Source organism: Cherax quadricarinatus, chromosome 78 (assembly GCF_038502225.1).
Source record: "Cherax quadricarinatus isolate ZL_2023a chromosome 78, ASM3850222v1, whole genome shotgun sequence".
In the NCBI taxonomy this organism is placed as follows: domain Eukaryota; kingdom Metazoa; phylum Arthropoda; class Malacostraca; order Decapoda; family Parastacidae; genus Cherax; species Cherax quadricarinatus.
The window spans coordinates 3,224,443-3,251,142 of record NC_091369.1 but is presented as its reverse complement, the minus strand read 5'-3'; the positions used below and the strand labels follow the sequence as shown (position 1 = coordinate 3,251,142).

Sequence of the window (26,700 nt, the reverse complement as noted above, 5' to 3'; positions counted from 1 at the left end):
TGGTGACCTGAAGAATGCCATATCTTGTCAGGTATACAATGGGATCATGTGACAAGAATCACTGGACTTGGTAAAGCTCTAGACAGCGAAGTATTCCGCCCGAAATGTATACCTGGAGTATACCTGGAGTATACCTGGAGAGGGTTTCGGGGGTCAACGCCCCCTTATACTACAGAAAAGAAATTAATTATTGTACTTGCATTTCACTTGCAACGTATGTCATATACATACATAGATTTTATATATAAGTATATATGCAGTGCTATATATTAAGTTTACAGGAGAAGGAAGAGGGCTTTAAAGCATACGAAAATAGAATGTCTTAAAGAGTCAGGGTAACTGCACTCGAAGTATCAAATATTAACAGAATACACAACCGTGCAATACTGGAGTATCTTTTTTGCCTTCCACCGTCTCCAGTGTGATTCTCTGCATTGAACTGGTAAATCCATTGGTTGGCGAAGCGTCTCTACGGTAAAGATACCCAAGTGTTGCACACGTATCTTATTCAACCCCCCTTGAATTGCACACGTGTCGTATTCAGCCCCCTTGAAGTGCCTAAGTGAGAGTACCTGACTCTTTAACACTATCCACAGCCACGACGCATTGTTAGAGCATCGTCAGAGTACCAAGACTTCCTCTACCGCCATCGGCACTTCTTCCTTCACCTCATGAATGAAGGTTACTCACACAAGGAGCTTCTCACCAACATGGAGAACTTCCTGGTAAGGTGCTGGAAGGGAGACAAGGGTAGGGCTGGTTGTCTGTAGTATCTCTCCCTTCCAGTACATCCTCTGTTCTTGTTGTCTTGGATCTGACTGATATATCACACACACTTAGAAGGGAAAAGACGCAAAATGCAATCAATTTAGGGAATAGCTAATTTAAAGTAATCGGTCTTGGGACCTTGGTAGCTTCAAATGTCCATGCATATCTGGAGTGACCGAGGACCCAAGACCAGGACGTTTCCATTATGTTCTAGAGATGGTGCATATTCGTTAATTTTTCTATTCATGTCCCAGAGCGAAATGTTCTTAAAAATGCTTCTTATGCAACGTTACCTTCGTTCACCACCATCATTCTCTCTCTCAGAGGTCTGCTGGAAAATTATTCACTCCTCTTGTAATGTTCATATTGCTTCTCACAATACTTATTTTTTCCTGCCTTATATCATTCATGATATATTATATGTTTTGCATTGTATACCGGTGCTCTGTGTATTCAGGGTATTATATACTGATGCTCAGTATACGTAGGGTATTGTATACTGGTGCTCTGTATATCCAGGGTATTGTATACTGGTGCTCATTATACTCAGTGTATTGTATACTGGTGCTAATATACTCATGGTATTATATACTGGTGCTAGGGCTAAGGTCAAGGCTAAGACTGAATACCTATATGACTGACTTCCTTTTGTCTCCAGTATATACTATAATCTCATTATTGGAATGAGAAAATCACTCGTTAATGAAGCATGTTCGTAAGTAAATATACCCTGGTGTTGCACACCTGTTTTGTTCATCAGCTGTCTTTTTCTTTGCTTCCAGAACAAGATATCATCGACTGCCTACCAGCCAGATTGGTTCCGTGGCTAGGACAACACGCCATCATCTTAGCCACGCTTCTGCGCCCACACTCTAGTGCTTCCACGCCCACGTTCCGGTGTTTCCACGCTCACGTTCCGGTGTTTCCACGCCCACACTCCGGTGTTTCCACTTCCACACAACCTCCACGCCCACAACTCCACACCTACACCACCTCCACGCCCATACCATCACGCCCGCACCAACTCCACAGCCCACAACTGTCACACATACATGCCCGTCACTATCTACTTGCGTATATTTTGGCTTAAATAGCAACGCTTTTCTTGCCGAATAAGGCAAGCAAAAATTTGTGTACTCAATTTTATTATTGAATTATTGTAAACTTATCTAAAATATATATAGTTGGATTAGGATAAATTAAATTGCGTTTGTTATAATAAGGTCAGGTAAGTTTTCTAAGGTTCTTTTGGTACAAAATTAATAATTTTTACATTAACATAAATGAAATAAATATATCTTTAAACGCATAAGAGTGTTATACACTGGTGTATAACAGTGATAAACTGTTATACACCAGTGTATAATAGTTTATCACTATTATACACCACTTTAAGGAAATACTCTAAGAAAATCATACAAAAATTTAAAGAGAATAATAGAGAGTATCAGTTTGCTTGGGTACTCAGGTACTGCACTGATGCCTGTGCTCTGAGCTGCTCTGTCTGAGTGGCTTTCTCTGAATGGCTGTGACTCAACTGGTCTTGTAGAGTCCAGGCTCTTGGTAGGTGAAGACATGAGGCTCTCAGATAGAGCCTTAGTTGGTCACTGACTTAACTGTTGTGGCCGGGGGAGATGGGCGTTACTGATGGGCGTGGGCGTGGAGACCAGGGGGAGGGTATGATTACTGAGGCTAGCATGGGAGTAGTCATGAAGGCTAGTGTGGGCGTGGTCATGGAGGCTAGTGTGGGTGTGGTCATGGAGGCTAGTGTGGGCGTGGTCATGGAGGCTAGTGTGGGCGTGGTCATGGGCTTGAACAACAGGACGCCCACAACTCAAGGGATAACTTACCATCACAAACACAAAAAAAAATCAATAAAACTGGCTAAAACAAAGCGTAATACACAAGGAAAAACAGAAAAAACATTAAAATATATTAATTCCTTTCCGAGTATTTTTTCCCCATTTTGAGTCCCCATATACCTAAATTTTGAGTCCCCATATACCTAACTTTTCAAGACTAATTAAAATAACAGAATTTATTCTATGTGATTAAAGTGGATATTTATTAACATGGTGTGAGTGTGATGGTGTGAGTGTGATGGTGTGAGTGTGATGGTGTGAGTGTGATGGTGTGAGTGTGATGGTGTGAGTGTGATGGTGTGAGTGTGATGGTGTGAGTGTGATGGTGTGAGTGTGATGGTGTGAGTATGATGGTGTGAGTGTGATGGTGTGAGTGTGATGGAGTGAGTGTGATGGTGTGAGTGTGATGGCGTGAGTGTGAGTGTGATGGTGTGAGTGTGATGGTGTGAGTGTGATGGTGTGAGTGTGATGGTGTGAGTGTGATGGTGTGAGTGTGATGGTGTGAGTGTGATGGTGTGAGTGTGATGGTGTGAGTGTGATGGTGTGAGTGTGATGGTGTGAGTGTGATGGTGTGAGTGTGATGGTGTGAGTGTGAGTGTGATGGTGTGAGTGTGATGGTGTGAGTGTGATGGTGTGAGTGTGATGGTGTGAGTGTGATGGTGTGAGTGTGAGTGTGATGGTGTGAGTGTGAGTGTGATGGTGTGAGTGTGATGGTGTGAGTGTGATGGTGTGAGTGTGGTGTGAGTGTGATGGTGTGAGTGTGATGGTGTGAGCGTGGTGTGAGTGTGATGGTGTGAGTGTGATGGTGTGAGTGTGATGGTGTGAGTGTGATGGTGTGAGTGTGATGGTGTGAGTGTGATGGTGTGAGCGTGATGGTGTGAGTGTGATGGTGTGAGTGTGATGGTGTGAATGTGATGGTGTGAGTGTGATGGTGTGAGTGTGATGGTGTGAGTGTGATGGTGTGAGTGTGATGGTGTGAGTGTGATGGTGTGAGTGTGATGGTGTGAGTGTGATGGTGTGAGAGTGATGGTGTGAGTGTGATGGTGTGAGTGTGATGGTGTGAGTGTGATGGTGTGAGTGTGATGGTTTGAGTGTGATGGTGTGAGTGGGATGGTGTGAGTGTGATGGTGTGAGTGTGATGGTGTGAGTGTGATGGTGTGAGTGTGATGGTGTGAGTGTGATGGTGTGAGTGTGATGGTGTGAGTGGGATGGTGTGAGTGTGATGGTGTGAGTGTGATGGTGTGAGTGTGATGGTGTGAGTGTGATGGTGTGAGTGTGATGGTGTGAGTGTGATGGTGTGAGTGTGATGGTGTGAGTGTGATGGTGTGAGTGTGATGGTGTGAGTGTGATGGTCTGAGTGTGATGGTCTGAGTGTGATGGTGTGAGTGTGATGGTGTGAGTGTGATGGTGTGAGTGTGATGGTGCGTGATGGTGTGAGTGTGAGTGTGATGGTCTGAGTGTTAGTGCTGGTCTGAGTGTTGTGATGATATGAATGTTATGATGGTCTGAGTGTTGTGATGGTCTGAGTGTTAGTGCTGGTCTGAGTGTTGTGATGATCTGAATGTTATGATGGTCTGAGTGTTGTGATGGTCTGAGTGTTGTGATGGTCTGAGTGTTACTGCTGGTCTGAGTGTTGTGATGGTCTGAGTGTTAGTGCTGGTCTGAGTGTTGTGATTGTCTGAGTGTTGTTATGGTCTGAGTGTTGTGATGGTCTGAGTGTTAGTGCTGGTCTGGGTGTTTTGATGGTCTGAGTGTTGTGATGGTCTGAGTGTTGTGATGGTCTGAGTGTTGTGATGGTCTGAGTGTTGTGATGGTCTGAGTGTTGTGATGGTCTGAGTGTTTTGATGGTCTGAGTGTTGTGATGGTCTGAGTGTTGTGATGGTCTGAGTGTTGTGATGGTCTGAGTGTTGTGATGGTCTGAGTGTTAGTGCTGGTCTGAGTGTTGTGATGGTCTGAGTGTTGTGATGGTCTGAGTGTTGTGATGGTCTGAGTGTTGTGATGGTCTGAGTGTTGTGCTGGTCTGAGTGTTGTGATGGTCTGAGTGTTGTGATGGTCTGAGTGTTGTGATGGTCTGAGTGTTGTGATGGTCTGAGTGTTGTGATGATCTGAGTGTTGTGATGGTCTGAGTGTTGTGATGGTCTGAGTGTTGTGATGGTCTGAGTGTTAGTGCTGGTCTGAGTGTTTTGATGGTCTGAGTGTTGTGATGGTCTGAGTGTTGTGATGGTCTGAGTGTTGTGATGGTCTGAGTGTTAGTGCTGGTCTGAGTGTTTTGATGGTCTGAGTGTTGTGATGGTCTGAGTGTTGTGATGGTCTGAGTGTTGTGATGGTCTGAGTGTTGTGATGATCTGCGTGTTGTGATGGTCTGAGTGTTAGTGCTGGTCTGAGTGTTGTGATGATCTGAGTGTTGTGATGGTCTGAGTGTTGTGATGGTCTGAGCGTTAGTGCTGGTCTGAGTGTTGTGATGGTCTGAGTGTTGTGATGGTCTGAGTGTTGTGATGGTCTGAGTGTTGTGATGGTCTGAGTGTTAGTGCTGGTCTGAGTGTTGTGATGGCCTGAGTGTTAGTGCTGGTCTGAGTGTTGTGATGGTCTGAATGTTGTTATGGTCTGAGTGTTGTGATGGTCTGAGTGTTGTGATGATCTGAGTGTTAGTGCTGGTCTGAGTGTTGTGATGGTCTGAGTGTTGTGATGGTCTGAGTGTTGTGATGGTCTGAGTGTTGTGATGGTCTGAGTGTTGTGATGGTCTGAGTGTTGTGATGGTCTGAGTGTTGTGATGGTCTGAGTGTTGTGATGGTCTGAGTGTTGTGATGGTCTGAGTGTTAGTGCTGGTCTGAGTGTTGTGATGGTCTGAGTGTTGTGATGGTCTGAGTGTTGTGATGGTCTGAGTGTTGTGATGGTCTGAGTGTTGTGCTGATCTGAGTGTTTTGATGGTCTGAGTGTTGTGATGGTCTGAGTGTTGTGATGGTCTGAGTGTTGTGATGGTCTGAGTGTTGTGATGATCTGAGTGTTGTGATGGTCTGAGTGTTGTGATGGTCTGAGTGTTGTGATGGTCTGAGTGTTAGTGCTGGTCTGAGTGTTTTGATGGTCTGAGTGTTGTGATGGTCTGAGTGTTGTGATGGTCTGAGTGTTGTGATGGTCTGAGTGTTGTGATGATCTGCGTGTTGTGATGGTCTGAGTGTTAGTGCTGGTCTGAGTGTTGTGATGATCTGAGTGTTGTGATGGTCTGAGTGTTGTGATGGTCTGAGCGTTAGTGCTGGTCTGAGTGTTGTGATGGTCTGAGTGTTGTGATGGTCTGAGTGTTGTGATGGTCTGAGTGTTGTGATGGTCTGAGTGTTAGTGCTGGTCTGAGTGTTGTGATGGTCTGAGTGTTAGTGCTGGTCTGAGTGTTGTGATGGTCTGAGTGTTGTTATGGTCTGAGTGTTGTGATGGTCTGAGTGTTAGTGCTGGTCTGAGTGTTGTGATGATCTGAGTGTTAGTGCTGGTCTGAGTGTTGTGATGGTCTGAGTGTTGTGATGATCTGAGTGTTAGTGCTGGTCTGAGTGTTGTGATGGTCTGAGTGTTGTGATGGTCTGAGTGTTGTGATGGTCTGAGTGTTGGTCAATACACCTTGTGCCTTGATGCTTCTGAAGGGCTCTTGATTCAAGGAATTGGAGCTACCCTCCCCTTCCTCGGAACAAACCTGATTAACTCCCATTCCCTAGGCGCTGCATGGCCCTTACGGGTCCAGCGCTTCCTGTGAACATTAATAATATGATGATAATAATAATAAATGCTGTGGAAGACACTGCTGTGGAAGACACTGCTGTGGAAGACACTGCTGTGAAAGACACTGCTGTGAAAGACACTGCTGTGGAAGACACTGCTGTGGAAGACACTGCTGTGGAAGACACTGCTGTGAAAGACACTGCTGTGGAAGACACTGCTGTGGAAGACACTGCTGTGGAAGACACTGCTGTGGAAGACACTGCTGTGGAAGACACTGCTGTGGAAGACACTGCTGTGAAAGACACTGCTGTGGAAGACACTGCTGTGAAAGACACTGCTGTGGAAGACACTGCTGTGGAAGACACTGCTGTGAAAGACACTGCTGTGAAAGACACTGCTGTGGAAGACACTGCTGTGGAAGACACTGCTGTGGAAGACACTGCTGTGAAAGACACTGCTGTGAAAGACACTGCTGTGAAAGACACTGCTGTGGAAGACACTGCTGTGGAAGACTGCTGTGGAAGACACTGCTGTGAAAGACTGCTGTGGAAGACACTGCTGTGGAAGAAACTACAGTGGAAGAAGCTACTGTGGAAGAAACTGCTGTGGAAGACACTGCTGTGGAAGACACTGCTGTGGAAGACACTGCTGTGGAAGACACTGCTATGACAGACACTACTGTGGAAGACACTACATATCTCTCAGTATATGTATACAGACTCTTGAGAGTTTAAATTAATTCCACTCTTAGATATTAAACTATTCCTGATGTTATCCTGGAGGTCAATAGGCCTTAGAACTAACATACTTATTGACTTTAAACTTAACCAATAAACCTACACAGGATGTATACAAAGAAGGTGTACATCTCTCCGTGTATATACCTCAATCTTTGTATTATTAGTAATTAAGGCGCTTATGACTGGGGGTGAACAGGTAATATCAAGATTTTATTCAGATTATTAACCCCCAGGGTAACACTAAGATAAGATTTCGGTCGGATTTTTAACCCGGAGGGTTAGTCACCCAGGATAACCTAAGAAAGTCAGTGCGTCATGGAAGACTGTCTGTCTTATTTCCATTGTGGTCCTCAATCTTGTCCCCAAGGATGCGACCCACACCAGTTGACTAACACCCAGGTACCTATTTGCTGCTAGGTGAACAGGACAGGTGTAAGGAAACGTGTCGGAATGTTTCCATCCGCCAGGATCGAACCCGGGTCCTCCGTGTGTGAAACGGGAGCTTTAGCCACCAGGCCACCCTGGAGGGCTAGTAATCCAAGGGCACCCTACAGGGCTAGTAACCCAGGGTAACCCTGGAGGGCTAGTAACCCAGGGTAACCCTGGAGGACTAGTAACCCAGGGTAACATCCGGAGAGTTATTAACCCAGTGTAACACTGGAGGGCTAGTAACCCAAGGGTAACCCTGGAGGGCTAGTAACCCAGGGTAACTCCTGGAGAGGTATTAACCCAGTGTAACCCTGGAGGGCTAGTAACCCATGGTAACCCTGGAGGGCTAATAACCCAGGGCAACCCTGGAGGGCTAGTAACCTAAGGTAACCCTGGAGGGCTAGTAACCTTATCTTATCTCTCACAGCTCACTAAAATAGGCATTAGTTATAGTGATCCCGTATAAGAGAGAGACTGAGGTCTGACAGGTGTCGTTTGTTGATCAACGGTTGGGCAGTGGATCGAAGTAAAGGTGTTTCTGGCCCACTTACCACCTCTACCCACCGATTTCTCTTGCCCTGTGAGTGAGCCCACACCCCGCCCTCACCTCTCTCCTCATCACGCCCATCATCGGGACTAAATGGGTGCTATCAGGGGTGGTAGACTGATCCTGGTGCTCGATAGATGACGGGTGGGCGAGGTGGTCTATTGCGGTTCTCTTCTATGTCTGTTGTGAATCTATCGAGCCTCTATGTAGACCATGTCGATTTTGGGGGGTAGATGATCCTGGTTCTTGATAGATGATGGGTGTGAGACGTGGTCTATTGCAGGTCTATTCTAGGTTTATTCCATGTATGTTGTGAATCTATCGAGTCAATGTAAGCCCTCAACATTTTGATAATTTTCTAAGTGTTGTTAAGAGTGGCTAAACAGTATCTCTTGTTTAGGAATTATAAGAATATTTTAGGTTATAAAAAGACATTTTTTTATTTATGTATGAACCATATACATTATCTTTAATTCTAATTAGTTGTATTATAATTATTTATGTATATGGCTTAAATAAGAAACTGAACTGTGAAGTGTAGTAGAGTCGCCTCACATCTGATGGACTCGAGTTTGATTAAGTAAGTTTATTTAGGCACAGGTATACATACGTACAATTATCATACATAGTGTAAATTACTTAAAATAAATAAAAAAAGTAAGATAAAGTGACTTATTTTCAGGGACCCCAATGGAAATAAGTCACTTTGACTTCTTTGGGTTATCTAAGGTAATCTACACATATGTTGCTATGTATGATAATCTGTGTAACTATTTATGTGCACCTGTACCTGAATAAACTTACTTATTTCTACTGGGGGGGGGCCATGTTCCCACCATGATTAGAAACTGGCATGTTTCCGTACACCTGTTGCCCTTGTTCATGTAGCAGTAAGTGAGTAACTAGGTGATAGCTGACTTGTGTGGGTCACATCGTGGGAAGAAGATCGTTGAACTCCAGTGGAAATAAAGTCAACTCGTGGCTTGATTGGTAGCATCCTCTAATCACACACTGAGGGATCAGGTGGCAAGTCAGCATTTAGTATTGCAGCATGGCCAGTCACAGAACATAAACAAATGCAGTAGATATTAACAAAGACCTCTGGTGCAGTAAGGTTAAGTTATGTTAGGCTATTTAGGTTGGGTTAAGTTGGTTTCCTCTAGGTTAGATTACGTTTCTTACCATTCGCGCAGTAAAATAGTTGAGATGTAAAGCCAATTTGATATATACTGTAATTCAAGCATCATTATTAAAGCTGTTAGCTGATGGGGAGCTTTCAGCATTTTCAGGCAGGATGTTTCATAATTTTTTTTTATTTGCATGGCGTTTCTGAGCAGGCTAAGTCATATACAAGCAATAATGCAAGACAAACTTTATTTCTGTAAAGTGGAATACAGTTTATTACTCAGTTAAGGTGATTGATGTACATGACTATAGAAAGTCCCTAGATGTGCATAGCCTTTTGGGGAGCCTTAAAATGTGGAATTCAAAAAGATACCTGTTTCTTCTGTTGTGTCCATGTGTTCCATTGCAGCTCTCCAAAAAGAGGTTAAGCTCTGGCTAATGTTTGTATTGAGTGTCTTGTATACATAGAATGCACAGTAGAAAGTGCGAATATTTTATATGTTAAGCAAATTTAAACCTCTGAGTTAGATGGGTGTGTGTTGCCTGGACACTGAATAAGTGATTATTCTGAGATAATTTTTAATGAGTGGCTCGGTAGGCTACGGTGTCCCATGTCTTGATAGGCAACACTTACCTCACACACTTGAGTGTCCATGGTTCAATCCCCAGCATGGGAGGAAACATTATATCTTTATTTCTACAAGTACATGTGCAAGGTATACAGACCTTGCTGACATCAATGACATACTACTTCATACAAATCTGCTTGTTATGCAGAGTGTTTCAGAAAAATTTGGTTAATTTTGTCCCAGGATGCGACCCACACTAGTTGACTAACACCCAGGTACCCACTTTACTGATGAGTGAACATAGGCAACTGGTGTAAGGAAACACGCCCAATGTTTCTACCCTTGCCGGGAATCAAACCCAGACCCTCACCGTGTGAAGCGAGAGCTTTTGCCACCAGGCCATGGGCCACCATGGCTACTGTCAGTGTTCACCTAGGTACCTGGGTGTTAGTTGACTGGTGTGAGTTGCATACTGGGGGACAAGATTAAAGAACCCCAATGGAAATCTTATGCCACATTTTAAGAAAGTCAAACTTGGATTTATTTTTATCACTAAGAACTGTTAATAACTTTAATTCTTAGTCACTACAGAGTACCATACTGGCTTAGCATTTAATGTACCATTCAAATAATTTGCAGTATTAAACAAAATATTGTAAATGTGTAACTACTGTATCAGTACTGTTAAGGTATTAATGTTTTGTATAAAAGATGTATTGGTTTCAGATACTGTACATACTACCAGCTTTGCAGTATTGGTGCTATTAGATCCCATTGCCTGGTTTCATGCTTCACAATCTAGCCTTTGGAAGAAAGTCTTCTCTACCTGCAGGAATGGCAGTAAAGTAAGTAAAATCAGTATATACTAAGCATGTTATATTTAAGATTGCTCAAGTTGTTCCCTTGAACAAGTTCTTGCTATTGTATTAGGAGGACATTGAATATTAGATTTTAAAGTTGGGGCTGAAAAATATATTAAAAGGCATTGTGAATAAGAATAACAGTTTTTGTGGAAGCATTGTAAATTCCAGTAATAATTATTTTGCACAGTATTTGATAGGTCTTTCCCCTCCCTTGTTCTACAGTTTTAATCATTGAGTTGGGAGTGATGAAATAGCTACACATTTTATATAGGGAACAAGGGACTAGTAGCCCCTTCTCCAGTATAAATTACTAAATGTAAAAAGAATAAAACTTTTGTTTCTTCTTCTTCGGGTCACCGGTGGAAGATGGCCGATGTATTAAAAGAAAGTATTGATGTAGTTTTATGACAATTGTGTTATGATTGGAGGAAACTTGTTAGAGAATAAAATACCTTTTGTAAAATATTTTTATTACATGAAATAGTACAAAAGTTTTGTAATTAAAATGAACTTGTTTCTTTCATGTTAACCCTTAAACTGTCCAAGCAGATCTATGTTCACATGTGTAGTACTCCAAAGGTAGATCTACGTTTTATTTACATATTTTCAAATATAACAAAAAAAAAAAACGTATATCAAAGTGTTTTTACACGTTTTCAAATATATAAAAAAAAGATCTACTTTTTTACATACTTTCAAATGTTGAAAAAACGTAGATCTACGTTTGGACAGTTTAAGGGTTAATAAATGCATTTGGTAATGGATCCTCATAATATTTTGAGTTTAAGAAGTGATTCATTTGAACCAGCAGTTGATACTGCATTCTTATTCAACAATTAAATGTATTTTGATATTAGAACAGTGGTGTACTGCAGTAGCCCTACTGAACTATGAATAGGCACATCCTGTTATTCATCATCTTTTAATAACTGAATAAGAGGTACATTATTTTTTAAGACTAAATCCAGCATAATATTTTCCCTTGTATTATTCTTTACTATTTGTACTAAAAATATTGTTTTAGTACAACAAAATATTGGTCTTCATATGAAGTGGCAGATGATGAATGACTTTTACTATGTAATATAATTAACTCATACATAGCACTGAATCATGAAAGCTGAAGAGCAACACCCTCAACCTACTGCATTCTCCAGACTTCAGGATTGCTGTTGTCATAGCAGTGTTGACAGATTTTGAAACCCAAGTACTGTACTAACATAGGGAGAGGGAAGAGCAAATAATAGATGTATGTAGTACTGCTGTTATATCACAATACTAAGCCAGGTTACCCATGGGTCACCCTAGCAAGCCAGATCACTGGCCCTATTCAGTGTCACCTCAGGATGACTAGTCAACTTTTGAAAAGCACTGGTCTAGAGAATGTAAGTTCAGTTTTCTTGGTTCATTCTCACTGGAAAGATTTCTGATATTGGGGCTTAACTTTATCATTTTTCTCTATACATACATATGCAAAACAACCACTCTGAAAGAATAGGAATTTCTCTATTCTTTCAGAGTGGTTGTTTTGCATATTCTGAAATCACCTGTTTACTGTGATCTTATTGCATACATACATATATATACCATTCCATTTCATGGAAACCAGAACTTCACCACATAATCTAGATGGAGCAATCAGGTAGTTTTATTGCAAACATTATGCACTGTTGTCTTGGCCTTTGCTCATTTGCAGAGTCAATTTTTCTCATTTAAATTAATTGAAATGCAATTAATCCGTTCAAGTGAAATTCTGTACTTCAATAATTTCACTAATATCAACTTTACGGCTTATTTATCTATCTCAATTGATCCAATATGACATAATAAACAATATAAATAACATAGAAACCTTATATATACTCTAAAATTAATAAAATATGTAATTCATGTAGTGGTATGGGGGGTGTAAGCGGTGGACGACAGTTTGTCTGGAAACCGGGCAAAATACTTTTTGAATAATTTCGCTAATATCATCTATACGGCTTATTTATCTATCACAGTTCATCTAATATGACATAAACAATATAAATAACAAACAATATAAATAAACGAGAATACAACCATAAAAACCATACAAAAATTCCGCTAAGGGGTAGCTAATTGCTGAGAAGCGAACTCTATTATTTATGCTCCAATTTCTTTCATTTTTGGTGTACGTTAAGAAGCATTTTTCCATCATACATTGCCCAAGTTTCAATAAGATAGTCCAACAAACAGATGAGATATAATTCCCTAGATCAAGAGCAAGAGCCCCTCACCAGCATCAAGGAACCTCCCTTGAGGTCTGCTCGCTAATGGAAATTTTGCTCGCGTATGGAAGCAAAAAATCAACCCATCAACTGCTTGTATTTGGAAAAACTCGCACATGGATGTGCTTGCAAGTAGAGGTTCCACTGTATTTGTTTGCATTTGGTTTCATAACATAGTAATTTTTAAGTTTATTTGTGCAGCTATATTCTCTTTCCAGGATTAAAATATTTTTGCCTTTTTCTTTACCTGTAGCATCTATCAGTACAGTCTAGCAGTGGTACCTTCAACTGAGCTGGCTACCACAATGTTGCCAGCCCTTTCCCAGAAAGACGCACCCTATATCTTGCATACATGTTATATTTGTTATTATCCCTCTTGTCAATGAACATTATTGTTTTTTCTTTGTAGTACTTTTTCATCTAGCAATTTATACCACTTGTCAAGACTTGCAATTTATACCACTTGTCACTACCTCCTACTCTTTTTTTATGAATTTTTTTAAATGATTGGAATATACTTTGTTTGTCAATAAAAAAATGTTTTTTTTTTTTTGTAACTTTAGACTTGTGTCTCAAGATCCTTTTTTTTTTTCAGGTCAGGATATGCTGTTCAAGATAAAAAGGAAATTTTGCTAAGTATTGAATATCAAGATGTAAATCCATTATATTGAGGTCTGAAGAAATACACCATACACAAGATTTTTCTTATAGTTTTGAATATTTTGAACTAAATGAAAAATCTGTCAAAACATGTACTTCATAGAATATCTTAAATATTTAAATATCCTGCTGCAGGATGGTTGACTGGGATACTGGTAACTCAAAACTGCATGCAAGAAGAATGCATACAGTTTTAGAAGACTCCAGCTCTTTTCTAGTAGGCAAAATGTTTCAAGATGATGAAGTTGAGCTTAATGTAATGGATTTTGTTGAAACAGAGTACAAACCTGATAAATGTGATGATAAAAGAATTAGACGAAGTCTGTCAGTTAACTCGGAAAATTATAGACAACGAACAGTAAAGACTGACTTTAAAGACTCATATGGTGGCACAAATGAGAGATACAATACTAGAATAAATTCCTTACAACCTACTACAAACCAAATAATAAACAGAAAAAAGAAAAAGAAATCTACACTACGTCCTACTTTGGCAGTGGAACAAAATAATGATGTAGATATTTCATTGCATTTTCCTTATGCAACTTACCTAAAAAGCCTTTGTGATGAAGTAGGGGATGTTCAAAGCCCAATGTCAGATTCCTTTCACTCAAAAATATTTGACCAGCTTCGTCGTGCTGATGTACATTATCCGTATGCATCTCTTTTGGAAGAACTTCACCAAAGTGTTGAAGTTAAGGCTACCAACATTCCGTCCACAATAGAAGACACATATCAGCAGGAATCTCATGAGTTGGGAATTGCTGATGTTATGAGAAGCCTTCACCATCCAACTACAGTGAATGAGAATTCTAAGAATGTACAGGATTCTCATATAGAGAGCTTTGATGCACCCTTTAGCACCATGCTGTTGGGTATGGTTATGCAGCAAAAAATTCAAGATTATGCACGTAATCATTTCAATAAAGTAAACACAGTCGGTGATTTCCGTGGAATAGGTGAGGTCTTGAAAACCTACATGCCAAAGTCACAAAGTGATGACCCTCCCCCAAGTGAACTTCATTTCTCTTCATTATTACAGAAATTTTCACTTTTTGCACAAGATAAAGTGATGCAAGGAACTAACTCATTTCATGAAAGCAGCGATGAGGAGCATGAGCAAATCTTGCTATGGTCTACATCTGAATCATCTCATAGTGAAGATGATGATTTTGAATGGAAGCCAACAAGTTGGAAGGCCAAACAAGTGACCAATGTTGTAAACATTCCTAAGAAACGAAAATCGAAATCTAGGAGAAAGAAAAAGAGGGTAGTTAAAACTGATTATTCAAAGTCAAATGTTCCTAGCTCCTCTCAAAATTATTTTAATTGCACTGGTCAGAAACATTCAAGTTACTCAGGAAAAGCTGAAAGTGATTCGAATACCTCATCAGCACCATCATCCAGGCTCCTGCAACTTATTATGGGAAATATTCAGAATACTCCAGAGGAACCTACAATTGAGAGGCCACATAAAGTCTTGCAAACAGAGGAAATAAAAAATATATATAGATGTAATGTTAGACGTAGTAAAAGAAAAGCCAAAAGAAACAATACTCCAAACTACATAGAGAAAGATAGTATTAATTTCAAAAATAAGGTGCAAGATAATGATGACAGCTTAAAATGCAAACAAAACAAGCAACTCAAAGAAGAAGTTTTATCAGTGAGTAATAGCGAAGCAGAAAATAACGCAGTAGATAACCCACCATGTAGCATAAAATCAAGTGAACCTCAGTCTCTCTTGAAAGAATATCTTTTAAAGCCAGCTGGAGAGGAGAGAATACAGACAGAGAACTGTGATATACCAAAAGTTGAAACAAATTTTCTGTTTAGTCGTTTATTGCAAAATTTTAAAAGTTTAGCTGAATCTAGCCATTCTGATAATTCTGAAAGAAGACAAAGTTGCACTGGTCCCAGTATCTTGCGAGGAATGCTTGTTGGAGGAAACAGTAATGAACTCGACAGAATAAATTGTACAGAGGAAGAAACGCAAGACAAAAATAACTTTATTGAACATATAGATCTTTCAACCATTCAAGAATGTTCTTCCAAAGATTCTCTTTTTGAAAGCAGTGGTTCTGTATGCAAAGTTAAGTATGAACAAGACATCAAAATTGAGTTTGAGGAAGATGTCCTTTGTAAAATTGAATGTGACGAAGATAATTTTGAATGTCAAGTTTGTCACCTTCAGTTTTCTTCTGTAGTAGATCTTTCCAACCACCAAATACTGTTTCACTGTAATGAAGATCCTCAGACTTCCAACTCCCACAAATTATTGCCATGTAATGTTGATGGTCTGCAGAATAATGTGCTCCAGGAGAAATTGCCAGCCTGACATTGGACTCTGATGGTGCATTATTTAACTGTGCTTCCCACAATAATTCATTTATCATGCCAGGCTGGCACTCCACATGTGCACTGTGCAATATGTACAAATATTTTAGGATAAGTATATAGTGTTTTTTGTTATAAATTCTATAAATATGTATTTAACAGAAAATATTGAATTTTTATATTAGTGTCTTGAAGAGGCAAATTATAATTGAATTATTTACTATATATATTTGTGGTACAGCTACTTGGTGTTAAGACTGAGTCCGTCCATAGAAAACAGCCTGTTGTGTAAGTAAAATGTTCTTTCAGTTAAAGGCTGTTATTCAGGAAGTGCGTGCAATTATATACTAGCTAAATACTGTACAGTTTATTTAGCGTGTTTTAGAGTGAAATGTCGTGTTTGTCTCAATTGGGTGTGAAGTTCGTTTCTTTCATTAGTGTCCCTACATTTTTAAAGTGAATTATGTGTTAGTAGCATCCTGTGTTTTAATAAAACAGATGTAGGTTTGGGTATAGCCAAGAATATATTAATTATTGATACATAAGCAGTAGTTTTATCAGATACAGTATGCTGTGTGTATGATACAGCTGTTGTCATGTTTACTATACATACAAATAAAATCATTGGCATTTAAGAACTGTTAAAGTACAGTATTTTAAATATTAATACATCAGTTAAAATATAAATGAGATATATTTCTTATATATTAAGATGGAGTAACTAAAGATATTTGATTTAATGATGCTTTTATAATGCCAAAGAAATTTTATTGGTTAAAACTATTTATTGTCTGTAATATATTGATCTCATTGACTGCATTGCATTCATGATCCAAGATGAAATATAATGCTCATATATGGGTTTTGTATCCATTTTTATATTGGTATATATTTTGCCTAAAATGTTAATATTTTCCTTGTTTAAATCTACTTCAGTTATTTTTTTTCTGTTACCTAGTATTCAGTACTCTTTTAAGTATTATAGTGGAACTCAAGAGAAATTAAAAAAAAAAAATATTTATTGGTTTTAATAGATGCAGTGCTCTATATTATGTAGGAACTAGTAATTAAAACCACACATACACGATGTAATATTTGCTATGACAAAATATATTTATTAGTACAGGACTGTAATGGAATTGTATCAACATCTTGGTGGAAATTAAAATCTTTGAATTATTAAATTAATCAAAAATTGGAAATCTGCCATTAAAATGAAGTACATGTATTGATATTTTAAAATCATTTTTATATTCAATTAATATTATAATACTGTACATACGTACATCATAGTACAGGTAATGATTCAGTACTTGAATTACAGTAGCCCCAAACATGTGGCTACCCTCTTTGGCACATATTTCATAAAATGAAGCTAGTTTGCATGTGTCATAAGCTGGTCTTGTGAAGTTAGTTAATGTGTATAGCTGAATCAGGATAAGAACGCACAATAGTTTTGCATCTGTTAGTAGAAAAGGTTTGCCATTTTTTTTTTTTTTTTTTGACCTTTTCTTCATTCTGTAGTAGTACACATTGATCAGACTATTTATTTGGAATCTCCATAAATTAATTATAAAAAGTTTTCTTTTCAAGCAGGATTGATCATCTATAGGAATTAGCCCTGTACTAAATTAAAAGCTTTGAGGGATGTGACTGGCTTTTCACCATGAGTACTCTTTGTGTCTTTTATATTTATTCTTGTTGCCCACCCTACTGTAAGGCTTTGTGGTACAGTTATCAGCTTATATTAAATCCCTTTTAAATATTGTGTATTGTCAAGAAAGAATAAAAAGTCACAATACCGTGGCTGGAACAATACACAAATAACCCGCACTTAGGAGACAAACTGACGACAATCCTTCATTCTGACTTGGACCATTAACAAGTCACACAGAAGTGAGAAGGGAAAGGGGCCATAATATATACAAGAGGGTTGGGAGAAGACAGTAGTAGTGGTAGCAATAGAACTAGTGCAGCAGTGGTAGAGGTAGAAATAAGAAGGTAATACTAGTAGTAATAATAGTGAAAAAAAATCACCAAAAGCTACTGATACTTCAGGTATCTACTCCATTTCCTGCTCTTCTCATTCTTTCCAATACTTTGGAGAAACTGACCACTCTTCCTGAGAGACTTGAAGAGCACAAAAGCATTAGCCTAAATGACACAACAAAGCTCTTTTCTGTCTTGTTAAGAAATTACAGTCATCCTGTTAACTAGTCCTCTGCCTTCACAGACACCATCTTGTTGATTCATCCCTTATACACAACATTCCTAATATGAATCTTAGTCTTGGTTTTGTCTCTATAGATGCCCTCCTTTCTCATTACATTGTCAAAGTACTCTAAATGTCAGAACACGTATAATTTGACCAGACTTGTCTCCCTGTCCTTACCTCTTTGCTGTTCCTTTATTTTCATTGCCTTCCCTGTCTTCTGCCTAGGTGGGTTTTGCACTATGGTAATTTTGTCCTGCAGGGGATTTTGGCCTAATTTGTTATTATAGACTACCATGGCTATTACTACTACCACTACTGTTTATTCACTAATATTACACTCTTTCCTTATTTTTTTACCCACCACTACCACTACTGCTGCTGCTGCTGCTGTTGCTACTACCACCTTATTTCTATCTTTACTGCTTCTGCACTGCCTCTTCTGTTACCACTACAACTACCAGTACTACAACCATCTCTACCACCACTATCTCTGATGCTGCTGCTACCATTACCATCACCACTGCCACTGCTCCCATCATCACCACTGTTCTACCACTCCCTTTCATTCATATACAGATCCCTTTCCCTTCTCACTTCTCTGTGTGACTCATTAACAGTCAAAGTCAGATTAATAATAATAACAATTCTATTTTAGAATGATACATGTGTGTACAAAGGAGTGTAACAATTTGGTGAACATGCCAAAAGCCCCTTTATATGCAGAGCATTTCGGGCAAACTTAAGACTAACTTAAAATCAGATTGAAATGTCACCATAAATTTCAGCCTCCTAAGTGCAGGTCATCAAATTTATTATGTACTCTTATTTATTTTCTATTTAGCTAAATCTTTGTTTATTGTTACTAGAATTTTAAACAGCGTATGTTCGTTTTAAATATATATGTATATATATAGAAATTGGTACCTGCACTATGTTTAGCAAGAAATGTTATTTGGGATTAGATTTGATGGAGTTTGGTGTTCTGTATTTAAGAATCATGAAAGTTACAGCAAAATGCTAATATTATGGAATTATGGAATTATGTTTAGATTAATTTTGTAGGTCCTGTCTCAACTGTTAATTATAGTTTTTACCCATAATCAGAAAACTTCACTTGTAAAACACTACATGACACACATCAATTTCCTGTTCTTTTGATATTACCAAATTCAATAATGATCATCCCTTTCTTATTTTATTTTAACATTATTAATTCTTTAGCAAGCTGTTGTTATTTACAGTCACTGAATATACATTTGTTATTAATACTTTTATTATGTCATGAACATAGTTTAAGAAACCTGTTAATTAACTTGCACTCTGGCAGTCCTCCCAGTGTGTAAGTCAGTTAACACAAATCTTACAGATTTTTGCTTACATTTTGTATATATTGATATTTACTTTCCATGTGTTTCTTAATACAGTAGTTCTTATTCCTGTAATAGTTTCCAATTTATGAGGTCTGGTCCAAGACCTGGCCACAAGGGCAAGGGTCTCCAGAACCATAAACAGATATTTACAGATCCATCCAACACACATTCTTTCTCTTGGTTTTTCCTTCAACATATTAACATTTGATCCATGTTATCAGTCCTACAGGTTTCTGCTTATTCCTTATCGTACTAGCATTGTTGGTACCAGAGAAGAGATGTGAACTCAGTGCACTGGTTTAAACGTTTTCTGAATGCTTGAACCACATGAAGACTCATCACTGCGACCTGATCATGAAGCATATAAAACTTGGTAATACTGCATATGATTATAACCTTAAAGGTCATCAGTAATTGCTTAAAAAGTTTCTTAAAAATTTATTTTATTGGACTGTCATAATGAATATTCTACTTTGCCATTCGCCAGTAAATTGTTATTCATTTATTGAAGTTTTGGCAATCACTTGTATGTTAATAGCATCAAAATTCAAAATAATGACATTACAACTACTGTGATTACTATTTTAATTTGCATTGAATGGGCTCTTGCACTTGGACTAACCTTTTAGCTTTCAATTGACTGATGTAAATTAGCTCTTATAGTGTTTGAACCCATGAATGGTATGTGCCATATAACAGAATAAAGAGCAGATGAAGATATCTAATAAAAATATATTTTATTTTTCTTGTAAGTGTAAATAAACTTAAAATATTGCATGCATATTAGGTACAGTGAAAGCTCTCTTAGCTTAAGAAAAGGAAGGGAGAAAGGATAAGAGCCAGTAAGGATAATCTGCATATCCTGATACAGTAGGGCCCCACTTTACAGCATTTCACTCTACAATATTTAGCTAATACAGTAGTTTTCAGTTATACCCATATATCATTTATTCAGACTTTCAACAATATATTCACTACTCACTACAGTCGGCCATCACTAATCCAGCAGTCAGTTATCTGGTTCCATCAGTAATCCGGCACTAATTTCGGCTAGCATAATTTCAAATTTCATCATTATACTGACTCAAATTTCATCATTGTACCAATTCAGAAATTGTGCAGATGGTTGTAAATCCACAGCAGCAAGCCAGTGGAGGAGAAAGTAGTGATGAAAATCAGGAAGTTGTAGCAGAAAGCGTCTCTGTTGATAGGTTAATTAAGTGTATTCTAACCTAACCATTCTGTAATCCGGCAAACTCACTTATCCGGCACACTACAGGTCCCAGTGATGCTGGATTAGTGATGGCTGACCTGTATTAGCTACGGATGAAAATATTTTAAGGTAAGTAATGCCTAACTATATTGCTCACTTTATATATTATAGTGTAAACATGTTGTCAGGCTTTTATATGCATTTGAAAACTATGATTCACTTTACAGTGATTTTTGCTTTAAAGAAGCAGGCTAGACCCTAACCTGTATAAATGGGGCCTTCCTGTACTTGTTTCATTATTATGTAAACCACCCATATGCATTTTTTTATGCGGATGAAGGTCTCATGATCCAAAGCTTTTGCGCTGCTCTCCCTCTCCTTGGATCAAATCCAAGGAGAGGGAGAGCATTTTCCTGACACTGTCTCATATGGCTGAGGAGCTGTTGTTGAGGTGGTTTAAGTATTTAGAGGATGGAGAATATAATGACTAAGGGGGTATATAAATCTGGGGTGAAAGAGAGTGGGTAAAGGAGGTTTTGAGTGCTAGGGGGTTCAGTATCCAACATACATGTGTGTGTGTGTGTGTGTGTATGCTAGATCAGAGTGGAGACAAGTGGGTTTATTGGCTGGTAAGCAAGATTTTAGTCCTGGAAGTGGGGAAATACAGTGCCTGCACTCGGGAATGGGGTGGGGATGTTGGAGTTTGGGGAATCATCTGAACTGTGTCATCACTCTTCTGATAAAGATATCGATTGAAAAAAACTATGGTTGTGGTTTTTTTTTTTTTTTGGGGGGGGGGGGAGGGATTCATCCTACATCAGTGGGAGATGGCCAATGCGTAAAAAAAAAAAAAATCTTATTTTAGCTGATGTCGTTGTCTTTGGTATGTGATCAGTGAAACTATGCCAATTTTTTTTTTCATATCTGGAATGGCAGGTGGGTAATTCACCGGGATTCATCATGGCAGAGCATTACTTTAGAGAGTATTCCCATGCACTGAATAATTCTCTGAGTTAAGTGCTTCCACATAAATATAATAATAATAATATTATTAATAATACTAACAATAGAGAGCATTTACTGTGCATGACAAATTTCATAATTTGAGATACAGGTTTTCTTTATGAAATCACTGGCTTATTGCTGATCTAATTTGCTTTTTAGGGGGAATAAAAAAATCGCTTAAAAAATATTTAAGAATCATATTGCTATTTAACTATCAATCTTTATTTTCAGGCATTTGTTAACCTTACTGGAAAAGGGTAAGAAATTAGTTTTGCTTTTCTTTTATCGAGTACTTGCTACTTGTGTAGACTGTAGTCACTATAATACGGAACAAATTGCCTTAGAGGATAGTGTACAGTACAGTATATGGTTTCTGTATAGCTTGCTCTTAATTCTCTTGTCATACAAGCAGAACCGATCACTGCAGATAGCATAAAGGTGTTTAAAAAAATTCTTTATTATAATTACCCCCTATATTTTTTTTTAAGTTAGTCAAGCATTGGTCTTGTATTTTTTGTCCTGCATACCACATTAGGAAGATACTCTTAGATTTAAAGTAATTTATTACTGGTTTTTCATAAGTATGAAAATCTTAATCTTTCAGTTGCCAATCATCTAATTAATAATTGCTTCTTCATAAAAAATTTCAAGCATGTTGCAGAAACCTGTTCAAATCCATCTTATGCTGTTTACAGTATTTTTAATGAATAGCAGATAAATTTTGAACCAAAAAACACAACTCGTAAGCATGAATTTCCAGTAGTAACCATTAAGTAAAGATAAAGCTGATTGCATTTTACTTCCCAGTTAGTCTGTCAAGATGGAGATGTTTGCTTTATGGTGTTGACCAATATCCTTGATATTATTATATTCATGAGATGTTAAACCTTTAGGAGTCACACAGTACCTTTGGAATTGTAAGTGCAGTACTGTAATCAGGTTCAAACCAAGGAAGGGAAGGGTGGTTCAAATTCCTTGAATCAAGAGTCCTCCATCTACATCAAGATACCTTTAAAAGGGTATATCTTCTTGCCAGTGTCATTCCTTTGGTGCTCTCCAATTCCTTGCATCGAGTCTGAATGCCTTCCATTTCCCTAGGTGCTATATAACACCTACAGGTTTAGCACTTTCCCCATGAATGTAATGATTTCCTTTGATTCATCTGCATTTTGCAGTTCTTGTACCTCTGCTATGTAGCACAAATTACCTTTGCATATTTAGTGCTTTTTGAATACAGTGTTAACATTTAGAACTCAATTGTTCTTCAGGGGGTTGTATTATGCAGAATCATCTCCAGGTATTTTTGCTCCCTATAAGTGTTCAGCTGAACCTACTTAAAAATTTATTCCCATTTTGGGAGCTAATAAACCCTTCTTAAGACTTTTCATGCAGCCCTACTTCTGTCCAGGAGGCTACAGAGATGTAGTGTATTCCTCAGCCTTCTCAGCAGTTCATCATCAGGGATTATCTTTATGTCTAGAGGACTTTTGGTGTTTCCTAGTTGAACACCTGTAAACAGAAGCAAACATCCCCTCTTTGCAAGATCGACATTATGCCCATTGCCTTTGTTATTTTGTGTTTCCATAACAAGCAAAAAGAATAATCACAAATGTTAGTAAGATTAATTCATTAATTACCAATTCCATTTATTACTTTTTTAATCTCTGCATTGGAACTCTAGCAGTGTCTCAAAATTTATCCCACTTTACATTCACTCCATATTGTACTTTTTCCTCTCTGTGGGAGGTTCCAATAATTAAAGTTTATTCTTTACCTCTTTCCATGTCAGGTCTATTTATCTACTACAAACTCGTGCTCAATTTTGCAGTCACATTCTCATGCTATGGTAGTGTACATCAGTGGCTCCAAATCCTCAGAAGGAATAAGGTACAGTGCTGTTTTTCCAGATAGAGTAATCCAAGGACATTTATTAAGTCAGCTAGTAACTACTGTATCATACTGATGTTAATTTTTTACTTTCACTAATTTTTAACCACATTAACCCCTGCCCTTACAGCCTTACTTCTCAAGGTGCCTTTTATGTTGGCAAGGGACCTTTGATCCAAGGAACTGGACAAATCTTCCCCTTCCTTGGATCAGATCTAATCCAAGGAAGGTACTGCATGGCCCTTATGTGTTTAATGGTTCCCTCAAAATCAGTGTAATAATAATAATAATTTTGTCTAATTAAAATAAAAATTTAACAATTTCTAACCATTTAAAAATTAAGCAGATAAAAAATGGTCACAGGTCAAGACTAAGAGTTTACATATCAGCTGCTGCTGTTGCTGCTTGTGCCAACAAAGTAATATTTACATTTCTATTTCTTGCATCTTCTGAACAACACAAATGTATTGTCTTGTATATATTTATAAATGTTTGTTACTGTCCTTGCTTTGTTCAGCATTTATGACTGAAATGTCTAGTACCTAATGTTGAGCTGCAGTTCATTGTTTAGATATTAGCCACAATTAAAGTAGAGAAGACTCAGATGTTCACAGTAGGTAAAAAAGAACACATTAGTTATAGAAATTAAAGTACAGTATTTAATGTTGTTGAAAGTGTTATGAATTGTATTCCTTTACCTTTATAATTTTATTTGTCCCTATTTGTTATTATAATTCCTGTAAATATATTTGTAATATCAGTACACAATTAATTTCAGTGCCATAAGATTTAATGATGATTCATCTTAAGATGTGTCATCCTAGGAAAAAGTAATCGCCATGATAAAAGCTTGATTATAGTACAACTGTGCATAATTTTGTACAAGTCATTACCTGTTATGAAAGTGAGAATGGATACCAAAAGGAAGAATGTTGAATTATGATGACAGAATTGAAAGTGGTAACTGTAAAAAAAAAATATTTTGTGATAAGAAGTGTTGAATCATATATTTTTTGTATAAATATAATAATAATGTGATATTAAGCAATATAGTAAGGTATATTGTGAGGTCAAGATAATGTAGAGACAGAAGTCAATATTTTATTTTTTTAAAGAAATGTTTTTATTATACAGTAATGTTGGTTTGACTGAAAAGGAAATGGTAATTGCTAAAAATAGAAATATAGTTTCAGTGAAGAAGAGTTGAAAGGTACTTTAGACACAAATCACAAGATAAGCTATGCTATAAGGCACATATGACAATAATGATGTACTTTCTGTGTAATAGACCACTCTTCCCTCACATCATAGCCTGTTCTTGAAGAAGTCATATCCTTTGCAAAAATGTCATTGTGTAAAAAACTCCAGATCTATTACAAGTACAGTATTCCACTGAGTAAAATGCATTTGTGTATCAAATGATGATGATGATAAAAAAATGGTATCTGGACCTAAAGCCTGTAGCAGCTTCATCAACCTAAATGCAACCACAGAAACAAAAATCAAACACAAAAATAAAATTATTTTTGGATCCATATAAAGAATCTTTCAATTGGTCTCTACAATACACTGATTATCTTCTGTGTAATCCTGCATGAAATAGTTTGAGATATAGAGGTAGGGAATTTCAAATTAATTTTTTGTCTGTTTTCTGCATTGGGACCTAAATGGGGAATTTTAAGAGGCTTGTTTATGAAGTGTACATTTCATCCTTTATGCACCAATTAAAAAAGTTCAATAATGTAAATTTATATACAGAATGGATTTGTGGAATCTTTTAGGCTAGGATCCACAGCAGTGCAATATTATTACTGTATATTAAAAAAACAAGTGCCAAACCTGTATAAGTCATCCTGCAACAGTGTAACAAGATGTCAGTTTTTTTTTTTCCCCAGAAAAAATCACGAAGCACTCTTAATATGATTGCTGTATGACTCGTATGGTTTTAGCATACATTTTTTTAATAGAATAATAACCATATGGTAACCCACTCATACAGTAGGATGAGAATTACCATACATAGTAGTTATATTCTTGGGGAAGCACTAAACTCATGAGGCCATACAGTTAATTGGGAATGAGAGGCAATCAAGTTTCATTCAGAGAAGTGGAAGGCAGATCCAAGTCTTTGGATTAAAAGATTTTCACCAGCATGAAGGTACCACCATCTCCTTTCTTGAAGGAAGTGGATTACAGTATGTAAAGGATATGAAGTCAAGTGAATCAAGATTTGAAAATAATGCATTGTAGTAGTGGGTGATAGGATACTGGTGTATATTTTGATTCAGACCCAAAGATGGTTGAAAATTAAATTGTGAACAATGAGTTTACTTGAAAAAAAAATAGATATTAAAAATTGTTGGTTGGCACTGTATGATCCATTCAGGTTTAGAGCTTTCCATGAATATAAGAATAATACAAAGTGTTGGAAGGTATGGAGTGCAAGTTAACTGAGATTGTAACATATTAGCAGGTGTGTAGATCAGAGGTAAAGCACTAAAATAGTATTCAGATGAAAGAAACTTTAAAAGAAAGGTTAAGAAAATGTAATGATCTACAGTACTTACATTATACTAATACAGGTTGAAATGTTAATAATATGAAAGGTTAGGTATTTCTCATCAGTACCATTTCACTTGTGAATAATATCAATGAAATTTTAGTAAAAAAGATTAACACTGATTTTTGGAAAATGTCATTGATAAATTATGTAAAACATTTGGTACAAGTTCATAAGTTTCATCAGTATGTAAGAGAATATGACGGAGGAATTGAACTACTGTACCTACAACATTAGTTCTTATTGACATCAGTGTTAACTGGAAACTCTTAAAAATTCAACTTTTATGACAGTGGCTCCTATCTCAGTTGATGGATCATTTACATCTTCATGGAGGTTGTAATGTTGCTGTGATAGCAGTAGTTTGATTCCTGTGATTAATTTCTCATCATATTCCTTTCATGTGATTATGAAATATGTTGCATAAGGGAAATTAATTTTTTAATACTTTGGTATTGTACAGTATTTATTTTCCATAATTGGTTAAAGATATTAGAAAATAATCTAAGAATGCTTTAAGATTTTAATATATAAAAAATATAAACTGCCTCTTTTTGTGCCAGATTTGTTGAAGAATGCAGATTCAATTGTTTAAA

At 37.5% G+C, this 26,700-nt stretch overlaps 2 protein-coding genes across 2 annotated transcripts in view; both read left to right on the top strand.

The window, feature by feature from the left end:
• LOC128701558 (uncharacterized) overlaps nucleotides 1-1,868 on the top strand; it is a 30,193-nt gene extending 28,325 nt beyond the window's left edge. Inside the window, exons 4-5 of the mRNA XM_053795309.2 lie at nucleotides 597-725; nucleotides 1,551-1,868. Coding sequence (XP_053651284.2) covers nucleotides 597-725; nucleotides 1,551-1,598 — 177 coding nt within the window. The 3' untranslated portion in view covers nucleotides 1,599-1,868. The remainder of the gene's footprint in view (nucleotides 1-596; nucleotides 726-1,550) is intronic.
• A 6,107-nt stretch (nucleotides 1,869-7,975) lies between these two features.
• Nucleotides 7,976-26,226, top strand: LOC128701557 (uncharacterized). Its single transcript, XM_053795308.2, has 3 exons — nucleotides 7,976-8,081; nucleotides 10,469-10,587; nucleotides 13,453-26,226. Exon 3 carries the CDS (start codon nucleotides 13,654-13,656, stop codon nucleotides 15,853-15,855), a length of 2,202 nt encoding a protein of 733 aa, XP_053651283.2. The 5' UTR covers nucleotides 7,976-8,081; nucleotides 10,469-10,587; nucleotides 13,453-13,653; the 3' UTR covers nucleotides 15,856-26,226.
• Nucleotides 26,227-26,700: the final 474 nt, after the last annotated feature.

What these genes read in the sequence shown, in the direction of transcription:
- LOC128701557 (XM_053795308.2), top strand. Translation starts at nt 13,654, where the DNA reads ATGGTTGACTGGGATACTGGTAACTCAAAACTGCATGCAAGAAGAATG.